The sequence below is a fragment of the Ictidomys tridecemlineatus genome, chromosome 4 (assembly GCF_052094955.1).
Source record: "Ictidomys tridecemlineatus isolate mIctTri1 chromosome 4, mIctTri1.hap1, whole genome shotgun sequence".
Lineage (NCBI taxonomy): Eukaryota > Metazoa > Chordata > Mammalia > Rodentia > Sciuridae > Ictidomys > Ictidomys tridecemlineatus.
In genome coordinates, this window is record NC_135480.1 from 157,693,080 (window position 1) to 157,705,741 (window position 12,662).

General features: G+C 34.6%; 1 protein-coding gene across 3 annotated transcripts in view; it reads left to right on the forward strand.

The window, feature by feature from the left end:
• Ccdc171 (coiled-coil domain containing 171) overlaps positions 1–12,662 on the forward strand; it is a 378,035-nt gene that overhangs the window by 105,194 nt on the left and 260,179 nt on the right. For all 3 annotated transcript variants that reach the window (XM_078047666.1, XM_078047667.1, XM_078047665.1), the window contains one exon: positions 9,849–9,987. In XM_078047666.1, coding sequence (XP_077903792.1) covers positions 9,849–9,987 — 139 coding nt within the window. The remainder of the gene's footprint in view (positions 1–9,848; positions 9,988–12,662) is intronic.

A 12,662-nucleotide genomic window follows, 5' to 3' on the forward strand; every position in this document is an offset into this window, starting at 1 on the left:
TCTTTCTGTCTTCTAAGATCTTCTTCCATTTCTTTCTCAATGTTCTGTAGTTTTCATTGTAAAGGTTCTTCACTTCCTTCATTAGATTAATTCCCAGATAGTTTATGTTGAGATTATTTTGAATGGGGTAGTTTGACTAATTTCTTTTTCAGCAGATTTATTATTGGAGTATAGGGAAGTGATTGATTTGTGTGTTGATCTTGTATCCTGCTAGTGTACTAAATTTGTTTATCAGCTCTAGAAGTCCTCTGGTGGAGTTTTGTTGGGTCTTTTAAATATAGGATCATATCATCAGCAAACAAAGATAATTTGAGCTTTTCTTTTCCTATTTGTATCCCTTTAATTTCCTTCTCTTGCCTAATTGCTCTGGCTAGAATTTCAAGGAATGTGTTGAATAGGAGTGGTGAGAGTGGCCATCCTTGTCTTGTTCCTGTTTTTAGAGGAAATACTTTAGAGTTTTTCTCCCTTTAGTATCATGTTGGCCGTAGGTTTGTCATATATAGCCTTTATGATATCTCTTAATATTTTTTCTTTATGGTTAACTTTATTTTTAAGATTATATACTTTGTCTTCAAGGCCTGAAACTCTATCTTCACAGTGGTGTAATCTAATCTATCTAATGATGCTTTCCATTGAATTTTTAATTTGGTTTATTGAGTCTTTCCAGAATTTCTATTTGGTTCTTTTTCAGGATATCTTTATGTATTTATTGAGGTGGTTTTCCACTTCCTTTATTTTATCTCTAATTTCACTCCTCCTTTTTTCCTGTAGCTCATTGAACTTTCTAAGTTCTTTCTCTGACATTTCTTCCACTGTGGTGTTAATGGAGTCAGTTGTTGCAGTGTTGTGGGCTGTTTGGGGTAGTTTGTTCTCTTGCTTTTTCATATTGCTTGTAAAAGCAGGAATGCTTAACTTTTTCTTTTTTCCATTGGTATGATTTAAATTATATTCTGTATATATCAGTCTAAAGACTTAACTTGCCTTTATTTTCTTTGATATTAATATTTAAAAAAATTTTTAAAATTTGATCTAATTAGTTTTACATGACAGTAGAATGCATTTTGACACATTGTACACAAATGGAGCACAACCTCTCATTCTTCTTGCTATACACAGTCAGAGTCATACCAGCAGTGTAATCATACATGTATACAGGGTAATAATGTCTGTCTCAATCTACCATCCTTCCCATCCCCATAGCCCCACCCCTCCTTTCACTCTCCTCCTCACAATTCAAAGTTCCTTCATTCTTTCCAACCCCCCCAACCCCAATATGGATCAGCATCTGCTGATCCAAGGAAACATTGGGCCTTTGGTTTTTTGGGATTGGCTTATTTCACTTAGCATGATGTTCTTTAGTTCCATTCATTTCCATGCCATAATTTTAAAAAACTGGGAGCAAACTTCCCTTCCAGCTGCACAACCATGCCATAATTTCATTCTTTTTTTTTTTTTATTATTGGTCGTTCAAAACCTTACACAGTTCTTAATACATCATATTTCACAGTTTGATTCAAGCGGGTTATGAACTCCCAACTTTACCCCGTATACAGATTGCTGTATCACATCAGTTACCCTTCCATTGATTGACATATTGCCTTTCTAGTGTCTGATGTATTCTGCTGTCTGTCCTATTCTCTACTATCCCCCCTCCCCTCCCCTCCCCTCCCCTTTTCTCTCTCTACCCCTTCTACTGTAAATCATTTCTTCCATTTATATTATCTTATCTTACCCCTCCTTTCCTCTTATATATCATTTTGTATAACCCTGAGGATCGCCTTCCATTTCCATGCGATTTCCCTTCTCACTCCCTTTCCCTCCCACCTCTCATCCCTGTTTAATGTAAATCTTCTTCTCAAGCTCTTGGTCCCTACCCTGTCCTTGTTTACTCCCATTATATCAAACGGGTCATTTGGTATTTGTTTTTTAAAGATTGACTAGCTTCACTTAGCATAATCTGCTCTAATGCCATCCATTTCCCTCCAAATTCTATGATTTTGTCATTTTTTAATGCAGAGTAATACTCCATTGTGTATAAATGCCACATTTTTTTAATCCATTCATCTATTGAAGGGCATCTAGGCTGATTCCATAATCTTGCTATAGTGAATTGTGCTGCTATGAACATCGATGTAGCAGTGTCCCTGTAGCATGCTCTTATTAGGTCTTTAGGGAATAGACCGAGAAGGGGAATAGCTGGGTCAAATGGTGGTTCCATTCCCAGCTTTCCAAGAAATCTCCATACTGCTTTCCAAATTGGCTGCACCAGTTTGCAGTCCCACCAGCAATGAACAAGAGTGTCCTTTTCCCCGCATCCTCTCCAGCACTTGTTGTTGTTTGACTTCCTAATGGCTGCCAATCTTACTGGAGTGAGATGGTATCTTAGGGTAGTTTTGATTTGCATTTCTCTGACTGCTAGCGATAGTGAGCATTTTTTCATGTACTTATTGATTGATTGTATGTCCTCCTCTGAGAAGTGTCTGTTCAGGTCCTTGGCCCATTTATTGATTGGGTTATTTGTTATCTTATTGTCTAATTTTTTGAGTTCTTTGTATATTCTGGTTATTAGGGCTCTATCTGAAGTGTGTGGATTAAAGATTTGTTCCCAGGATGTAGGCTCCCTGTTTATCTCTCTTATTGTTTCTTTTGCTGAGAAAAAACTTTTTAGTTTGAGTAAGTCCCATTTGTTGATTCTAGTTGTTAACTCTTGCGCTATGGGTGTCCTATTGAGGAATTTGGGGCCCGATCCCATGGTATGTAGATCATAACCAACTTTTTCTTCTATCAGATGCCGTGTCTCTGATTTAATATCAAGCTCCTTGATCCATTTTGAGTTAACTTTTGTGCATGGTGAGAGATAGGGATTCAGATTCATTTTGATGCAAATGGATTTCCAGTTTTCCCAGCACCATTTGTTGAAGATGCTATCCTTCCTCCATTGCATGCTTTTAGCCCCTTTATCATAATTTCATTCTTTAAGGCTGAGTAATATTCCACTGTGTATATGTACCACATTTTATTTATTTATTCATTCATCTATTGAATTCATCTTGTTGGTTCCATAGTTAAGTAATTGTGAATTGTGCTGCTATAAACATTGATGTAGCTGTGTCACTATAGTATGCTTATTTTACATCCTTTGGGTAAAAACTGAAGAGTAGAATAGCTGGGTCAAATGGTTGTTCCATTCCAAGTTTTCCGTGAAATCTCCATACTGCTTTCTAGAATGGTTGCACCAATTTGCAGTCCCACCAGCAGTGTATGAGTGTACCTTTCCCCCAATATCCTTGCCAACACTTATTATTGCTTGTATTCTTGATAATTGCCATTCCGACTGGAGTGAGATGAATTCTTAGAGTAGTTTTGATTTGCATTTCTCTAATTGGTAGAGGTGATGAACATTTTTTCATATGTTTGTTGATCTATTGTATTTCTTCTGCAAAGTGTCTGTTCAGTTCCTTAGCCCACTTATTGATTGGGTTATTTGTTTTTTTGTTGTTAAGTTTGATTAGTGTTGTATCTCAGGTGTGTGTGGTAAAGATTTTTTTCCACTCTGTAGGCTATCTCTTCACATGATATTAACATTTAATACATATGAATATTTGAGTATTTAGTATATATTCATATGTATTAAATGTTAATATATTATTAGTGACATAATTTGTAGATTAAAATACTCAAATATTATTTAAATATTTGTTCAAATAATATTCAGCTATATGTATAGTTGATGGGCTATTATGAGACTGTGGGGCTTCTTTACTGTTGCTTCGTGGTGATGGTTAGTACCTACAAGTAGCTTGAACTCCCAATAATCCAGAGCTTTCTCACAATGAAATAGTAGGCATCTTTAGGGAATTAATTCTGTTTAAGCTCTAAGAGTCTAATCTATACACTTTTCTAATTGGACCACAAAGCATTTGTTTTGGTATTATTTGTGTTTTCATACTTGACAATTTATACTTAAATTTTGTATTCTCTCTCTCTCTCTCTCTCTCTCTCTCTCATTTTTGTTTTTGTGGTGTTGGGGATTGAATCCAGGGCCTTGTGCATGTGAGGCAAGCACTCTTCCAACTGAGCTATATCCCCAGCCCCTCAGATTTTGTATTCTGATAAGCACTGGCTGATGTTTCAAAATACTAGTCAAATATTCCATTTAAGCACTATCTAACACTCTTTATTGCTTTAACAAATGCCAGTTATCTTTTCATCTTTATGTAATTGTGCTATAAAAAGTTAATAATAAAAATTAAAAAATATTTAAAGCCCAGTAGTCACTGATAGTTCTTATGACTTCCTTTCTCTCATCCCAGCATTCCTTTCCTCATATGAAGGCTGCTCCTATTCTAATCATCTGTGGTACAAGAAGGAATGATATGACTCAAGGGATGATTAGATAAGTTATTTCTTTTTCTACTGGTACTTCTGACTATAATCAATCTTATTTAAAAATACTTTAATACCTTTTAGAGTCATAAACTCAAACATAAATTTTTCAAAGTAGTTCTAAGTTTTGATTAATGTATTTCAAAAGGGGACCCTACAGACTTTTAGGTCTTTAAGGTAAATCATACCTTTAATTTACAACTTCGAGGGTAGGGAGTTTTAGCATAGGACATTGTTTTATCTATTGGAAAGAACTGATGTAGCAGTTGGTAATATGAGGTTATAGAGTAAACGCTGCCAGAACCTTGTCAGTAGTTAAAGATTTTTATTTTTTACTTTTTAGAAAATAATCTTGCTCTTTCATGGGAAAGAGGGAGGGAGAGTTGTCCAGGCAGGAATTGAGAGGGTGTCAGAAGCAAAGATCTCTGTAGGCTCTGTTGACTCAGGCCTCCTAGATCTCTGGTTGTGCAGCTGGAAGGGTAGTTTGCTCCCAGTTTTTAAAAATTTTTAAATTTTAAAAATTTAATTTTTAAATTTTAATTTTTATTTAAATTTTTACATAAATAGAGTCACAGCATTCATGCATTCATACACGTACATAGGGTAATAATGCCTATCTCATTCCACCATTTTTTCTACCCTACGACCCCCTCCCCTCCCCTCACTCCCCTCTGCCTATTCCAAAGTTCCTCCATTCTACCCCCCAGCCCCCAATTATGGATCAACATATACTTCTCAGAGAAAACATTTTGGCCTTTTGTTTTTTGGGGACTTGCTTACTTCACCCCAGGTGTGAAACATGGCCACAGTGCCAAGCACATAGCAGTGGGCAGACACCTTCAAGTAGGTGGATAGTGGCCGTAGGACCTCTGAGCATAACAAGGACAGCTTTAGGCCCAGAGTTCCCAGGGTCAGGGCTGCCCAGATGAAGCCCAGAAACACCTGTTTGTATAGTCATTGTGCTAATTTTGTCATAGTTATTCTTTGCTTCTACCCTGGCTGAGGTTCTTAAGCTTCTGTTTCTTTCCAGGTAGATCTAGGCAGGATCTCACTGAAAGGAAGGGGGGGAAAAAGCTGTGTGTGTATTTAAGAGTTATAATTTGGCCCACGGGTTCATAACAATTAACATATCTATGTGAAATTATTTTATATTGAATTATTTATAATTTGAATTATTATTTGATATTATTTATATTTTATGATTATTTTATATCAAATATATATATTTCATAATTCTAAATTAAGTTTTCTTAGTAAATTTTTTTTCATCTAAAACTTCCAGTATGAAACTAAAACTCTTCAATAATATGTTTATTTAGAGTTTTCAAATATAGTTTAGTCTCCATTAGCTATGGTAACTGATTGCTGGGCAGTAAGAGGAAAAAGGAGATCACGGTGATCCTTAAATCTAGCTTAGGTTTAATTTAAAATAGCATTAGTCAAAGATATACTGAATGGACTCCATTCAAATTTTACTTATTTTACCACACTCAATATTTAGGACTTCCTTTTTTCCCCCTAAATATACCACCCCAAAATATAAAAATAATTGAAGTACTATAATGAGAATGTATTATTGTTTACATTCTTGGTGAAAGATAGCTCAAATATGGTAATTTGTTGAAAGAGCTTGTTATTATTGTTTAATTGTTAGCTGAGTTCTTTTTTTTTTTTTTTTTTTTTTTTTGGTACTGGGGTACTGAACTACATCCCCAGCCCTTTTTATTTTTTATTTTGAGACAGGATCTTGCTAAGTTATTTAGAGCCTTGCTAAGTTGATCAGGCTGGCCTGCTATTTGCAATCCTCCTGCTTTAGTCTCCCCAGTCAGTGAGATTACAGGCATGCACCACTGTCCCCAGGTGTTTGCTGAGTTCTAAAGGAGGGAAGATGGAATCTAGTAAGAAAGAAGGCATTCTAGCTACAGGTTTCCTTCTCTCTTTCTTGCCTAAATCCCTTGCATTTAAGTCCTGAGTTCTCTCTTCTGACTTCTAAAAGACACAAGTTTCTCCTTAACCTACTCGACTCTTGTCATACATACTCCCTTTTGTGTGGGGCTGTTAGCAGAAGCACAGGGGCCAGCTTCTTTGGGGTTGTACATCAGCTTGCTAATAGCAAGGGATGGTCCTTCATTTCAGGGGACCCAGTTTCAGTTGATAAAACAGTACAAAATGATAGATGCATATAATTTTATATTTGTTGAGTAATAGTATTTTTTAATTTAAATTTTTATTTTTATCAAATTAATCTTGTATATAATTTAAAGAGTAAAACAGTAGGTAGGCTTATGAAAAACATAAGTTTCATACCCCCATTGTTCTCCACTTTCAGTTTCCATTCCTCTGAGGTAACTACTTTTAACTCTTATTGATGTTTGCTTTGATATTTAACTTTATATTTCTATAAAACGTGAATATTCTTCTATATTTTCAATTTTCACCTTTAGATATAATATACTAGCCTCTACTTATTTATTTCTATTGCATGCTTTTCCCACACAATATCCACTCATTCCTTCCCTTTTTCTATTCTTTTGGGTTCAGCATACTTTATTTTTTTCTACAGCTTTTTTTATAACTGATCTTTATTTTTCTTTATAGCACATTTTAGTATATTTTTTATTGTTTATGGTCTGTCTTACATGGAGGGGAATTTTATTGTGTTCATTGCTGTCTCCCAATGCCTTGGATAGTGCATGGTATAAAGGAGCTGCTAAATGAAGATTTGATAACTCAACAAATGAAAAAATAGTTAATAATTGCATCATAAATCAGATAAGCTTATTGTGATTAACTTATGCTTAGCTAGTATGATGACTTTATGGAATTAGCCAAGTAAGTTATGAAATTCTGCCAGAACTGAAAATCTCTCATTATGTTCTTTTAAGTCAAGAATTTCATTATTCTTTTCTAAGAGGCATCCTTGTTTTCCTAAGATGCTTCTTCTGTCTTCAGTGCTAAAGAAATTATTTTTTAGATTTTCTGTACATAGTCATCCCCTTGGATGTTGTTTAACATCATCCTTGGGATTCCTTCTACTTCTATCTTGAATCACTTTTTTATTAATCTGTTGCTTTTTTTTCTTTTGATTTATTCCATTGTAAAGAAGCTTCTTAGTTGTTATATGTCAGAGGAAAATTTAAAACTTGCATTCTGAAAATGTTTTTTTGATCTCCACACTTTTTCCTGGTTCACGTAGCTGTTCATTCAGTCCTAGAATCTGGGAAGACATTTGATTCCTAACCTTTGTATGTGGTCTGTGGTTTTCTCTGTATCCCCAAGTTTGAAGTCATAGGCAAATATAATAAATGGTTCACTGATGTTACATTGTAATATCTGGTAAAATAATAACATATATGTTTTTCCATACTGTGTGGACACTGTCGAATCTTTTGTTTTGAAATTTTGTGATGATGTGCCTGGCATGAGTTGCTTTTCATTGATTTTGCAGGGCAGTTATTGAGCTCTTTCAACTTTTAATTTATAAGAATTTCCTTTCTGGGGAATTTTGTTTTGTATTATTGCTTTGTTGATTTCTTCCTTTATATTTTCTACACTCTCTTTTTGGAACTTCCATTATTTATATGTTGGGATTCCTGGATTGATTTTCTGATCTTTTCTCTACTTCAATTCATTTTTATTGTTTTGTCTGACTTTCTGATAGATTTACATAACTATAGTTTTCAGTCCTTCTATATATGTTTATTTTAACTTTAGCTATTTTATATTGGAATATCCTTGATCCATAAGAGAATGTACAAAGGTTAACGCTATAATTATCTCTGTTCTATTCTGGAGAAAGAAAATGATTGTTCGGACAGAATAAGCCTGGGTGTATCAGTGAAAAAAATTATCTATCTATCTATCTATCTATCTATCTATCTATCTATCTATCTATCTATCTATATCCTTGTTTAAACTAGCCTGAATTCAATGTGGATTTGGTTATATTGATTCATCTTATCTTCTGCATTATAGCTTAAAAATCAGAGGAGATAGTTCTACTACATTTATCAGGAAGGTCTCAGATTAAAAATAGTGACACAACTTGGGAGGCTGAGGCAGGAAGATCACAAGTTCATCCAGCCTTATCAATTTAGTAAGGCCCTCAACAATTTAGTGAGACCCTGTCTCAAAATAAAAAATAAAAAGGGTTAGGGATGTGGCTCAGTGGTTTAGTGTCCCTGGGTTTAATCCCCAGTACCTCCAAAAATACTGACAACTATTTAATTTGAATTAAAATTATTCATTTGAGGGATTATCTCAGTAAATTTTAAGCAACAATACTTCCAAGCTGCTTTTTACTTTATGTCCATACAAGAATGTAAACATAGTTTAATACCAGCCAGAGCTATGGGATATGGCACATGTCTGTAAATTCCAGCAGCTCAAGAGCCTAAGGCAGGAGGATTGTAAATTCAAAGCCAGCCACAACAGTTTACTGAGACTGTCTCAAACAAGAACAACAAAAAGAAACCATCCTGAGCAATATTTAAATAGGAAGGACATTTTTTGAAAAGAAATTCATTTGTCTTCAAAGTGAATATGAATGTTTTTTATCATTATTCCTTTCGGATTTTAATGCTATCACCTGGTTCTACCTGTGTGGACATTCAGAAATAAGATATTTGTTTCATTTCTCTTTAGTACCTTAATTTTAAAATGATTTGTTAGGACTGTTTTCTCAGTCTTGAGGCTAAATCTGAGCTAACTAAACTGTGGTAGGTAGATTTTGTTCATCAAAAATAATGGTGAGTTGGGCCAGGCACGGTGGCACATGCCTGTAATCCCAGTAGCTCTGGAAGGTGAAGCTGGAGGATAGTGAGTTCATGGCCAGCCTCAGCAACTTATCAAGATCCTGAGCAATTTAGTGAGCTCCTGTCTCAAAATAAAATAAAAAAAAAGGGTTGTGGATGTGGCTCAGTGGTTAAGTATCCCTTGGTTCAATCTCTGGTACCCCTTCCCACCCCCCCACCCCCAAAAAGTTGAGTTGGGCATGTGGTGCTCAACTATTTATGCTGAAGCAGGCGAATGCAAGTTTGAGTTTAGTCTTAGCCACTTAGAACCTGTTTCACAATAAAAAATAAAAAAATGGCTGGAAATGTAGCCCCAGTGGTAGAGCGTTTTCCCAATATGTGTGAGGCCCTTGGCTTAATTCTCAGTGCTGCCAAAACAAAACAAAAACCCCCAAAACCACATCAACCAAATCTACTTGCTTATAACCTTAGACATAGCACAAATACCTACTATCAAAGGGGAAGTATTACTTCTTTAAAGTTTGTCATTTAAGAATGTGCAGTCCTTTTAATTTGAAAAAAAAAAAAAAAAGGGAAGGTGGGCTTTAAAAAGCCTTTTGGCTTGAAAACATGATATATAGTACTTCATCAGCCACTTGTGTTAAAGGTGTATAATAGCAGTTGATGAAAGCATATTAAAAACCAGCTCTGACATTTTCAACTTTTCAGATTAGAGAGAGAATATTTCTCCAGAACCAAGACACTAAATGAAGAGATTGAGGAACAGAAGAAAGTAATTATAGACCTTTCAAAGAGACTCCAGTATAATGAAAAAAGTTGCAGTGAATTACAGGAAGAACTTGTAATGGTAAGAATATAAAAGAAAACCCTATGGCAGTTACTTTATTGGGTCATATTTGATGCATAGCAGGTTCTCCCCAACCTTACTACATACACTGGGATAATAGTATGAGAGTAATTTTAGTGACATTGATATGAAATTTCAAAACTGGAAATGCTTATTACATCAAAGATACACATAATAAAACCTCTCTGATTTGGAATAATTGGGGAATCTAACTGAATTATTAAAAATTTTGAGTCAAAGAATATTTTAAAATATATTTAGTGTTTTTTCATTTTTACTTGAAGTAACTAAAACATTATTACCTAGGCAGAGGAGTAGCTGGGTTCATGATCAGTAAATCTGCTGATTTTAAAGACCTCCTTTTATAATCATTTTATACCTGATCATTCTGTCTCCTTGGTCTGTTCTTATCAGCCTGCCTTTTACTAAAAATTAATCAGTGTCTTCTGCTGCTTTCAGAATGATATCTTGTTATAGAATCGAAGGCCTTTTTCCCTTTGGTTTCATGTTAACTCTTCTAGCTGCTGCTTTTGTGTTGGCCCTTTATCTGTCTTGGTTCAGTCAATCAGAATGCTTGTAGCTTTTTAAAGATTTTCATATCTTATATTTATTCAGGCTATAATTATTTTGACACATGTTGACTAAAATGTTCTTTCTTTTCCATTAACAACTACATTCTATAATGCTCAGCTCTGACATCTTGTAATCTGTGAAATTTTTCTGTTTTTCTTAATGTACCCATCTAAGTCAGAATTCTGTCCTTCCCCAACTATTTCTTTAGTACTCATTTATCCTGTTTATTATAATACTCACCAAACTCTGATGTGTATTATTTCTTCCCAGAGACTCAATGCAGTGAGATTAACTTACTTATCCTGATTTTACTATAGTACTTATTTCAATAAATGTTTGTTTAATTAATTTATTTTGTTGATGCAAAATGCTCCCAACTCTGCAGTTTGCTGGGATCCTCAGCAGGGAGAACATTAAAATTTATATTAGTACCTAATACCTCTTTGTCTTGTTCTCCACAGAGACTCAGCTACTTCATTTTCAGTTATGTCCCACAACTCTTAATGATTTCAATTATTGAGGAAAATGGACATTATTTTTTCTTCTCAAAAGAGGTGGAAACTCTGGGTTATACTAAAGTGGCCAGATCAGTGCTGCTGAGATAGAAAGTTAGTGATGAGATTAAGTTAAAATTTAAGCATTTTCAAATGGTCCAGTAGTATATATAGTCTCCATTCATCTTAAGATGTTCGGTGTGTTTGCACTCTGGGATTGATATGTTTCTACTCTGTGGTTTGTTCAGTTATAGTTGGAGTATTTTCAATGTGGAATTTTAAAAAGTTAAGAGCTCTTTGTAGTGTACTCTAGTGTGTAGTCACTGTTATGTGTTACTCTAAACTTCATGGGTTGCCCTGTTTTTTTTTTCCCCCTCTCTTTGCATGCAGAAGATTGAACCTAGGGTCTTGTGCATGCTAGGCAAGTACTCTTATCACTGAGTGACATCTCCAGTTCCTATCCTACTTCTTAACAAGAGGATGAATCAATGGTGGAGACAAATATGTTAGGTATATTGAGTTGAATACTGAATTTGGTCAGCTTGCTTATTAGACATCATTCATAATAGTTTGGAAAGTTTCCTAGAATTACAACTAAGAGTGCAAAAATTAAGAGTCATCACCAATAAAAGTTGAATGAGTTTTCTTAATTCTGCCTTTTTAGAACTCTAGTGAGTGGATGAGACTGTTTTAATTTACCATAGAGTTGTATGGATGTTTTGTGACTAAAATGTTTTACTTGGTGCCAACAGATTCCTTTTTTTTTTTCCAGTGGACACAACCTCTTTATTTTATTTTATTTTTTTATGTGGTGCTGAGGATCGAACCCAGCACCCCACGCATGCCAGGAGAGCGCACTACCGCTTGAGCCACATCCCCAGCCCAGCTTTTTTTTTTTTTTTTAAATATTTTTTAGTTGTCAAAGTACCTTTATTTTATTTATTTATATGTGGTGCTGAGAACTAAACCCAGTGCTTTGCGCATGCTAGGCAAGGGCTCTACTACTGAGCCACAACCCCAGTTCCTAGCTTTCTATTTTTACTTTTTGTGTTTGATGCAGATTAGAATTGCTGTTATTTGCCTGGCGTGGTGGTGCATACCTGTAATCCCAGCCATTTGGGAGGCTGAGAAAGGAAGATTGTGAATTCAAAAGCAGCCTGAGCAACAGCAGGTGCTAAGAAACTCAGTGAGACCCTGTCTCTAATAAAATACAAAATTGAGCTGAGGATGTGGCTCAGTGGTTGAGTGCTTCTGAGTTCACTCCCTGGTACTAAAAAAAAAAAAAAAAAAGAAAAAAAGAAAAATTACTGTTATATTTTGATCATAAAATGAAATTTAAAAAGCATTTAATGAAAATTTATTGACTACAAATATTGTTACTTTAGTAAGTATGATGTTTATTTTTTCTTAAATTAATTACTTTTTTAAGTACGTTTTTTCATCTACATATATAGATGTATATGAAAGGCTATAGATTAGTGGTCTTTATGGGAAAAGATTTTTAAAATTTATTATGTTTTTTAGAAACTCATATTTATTTTTCATAATCTTAGTTCCATTTTGCTTTAGTGTCTGCAGAAGGAACAGCTCAAGACCACTCTGGTTGTT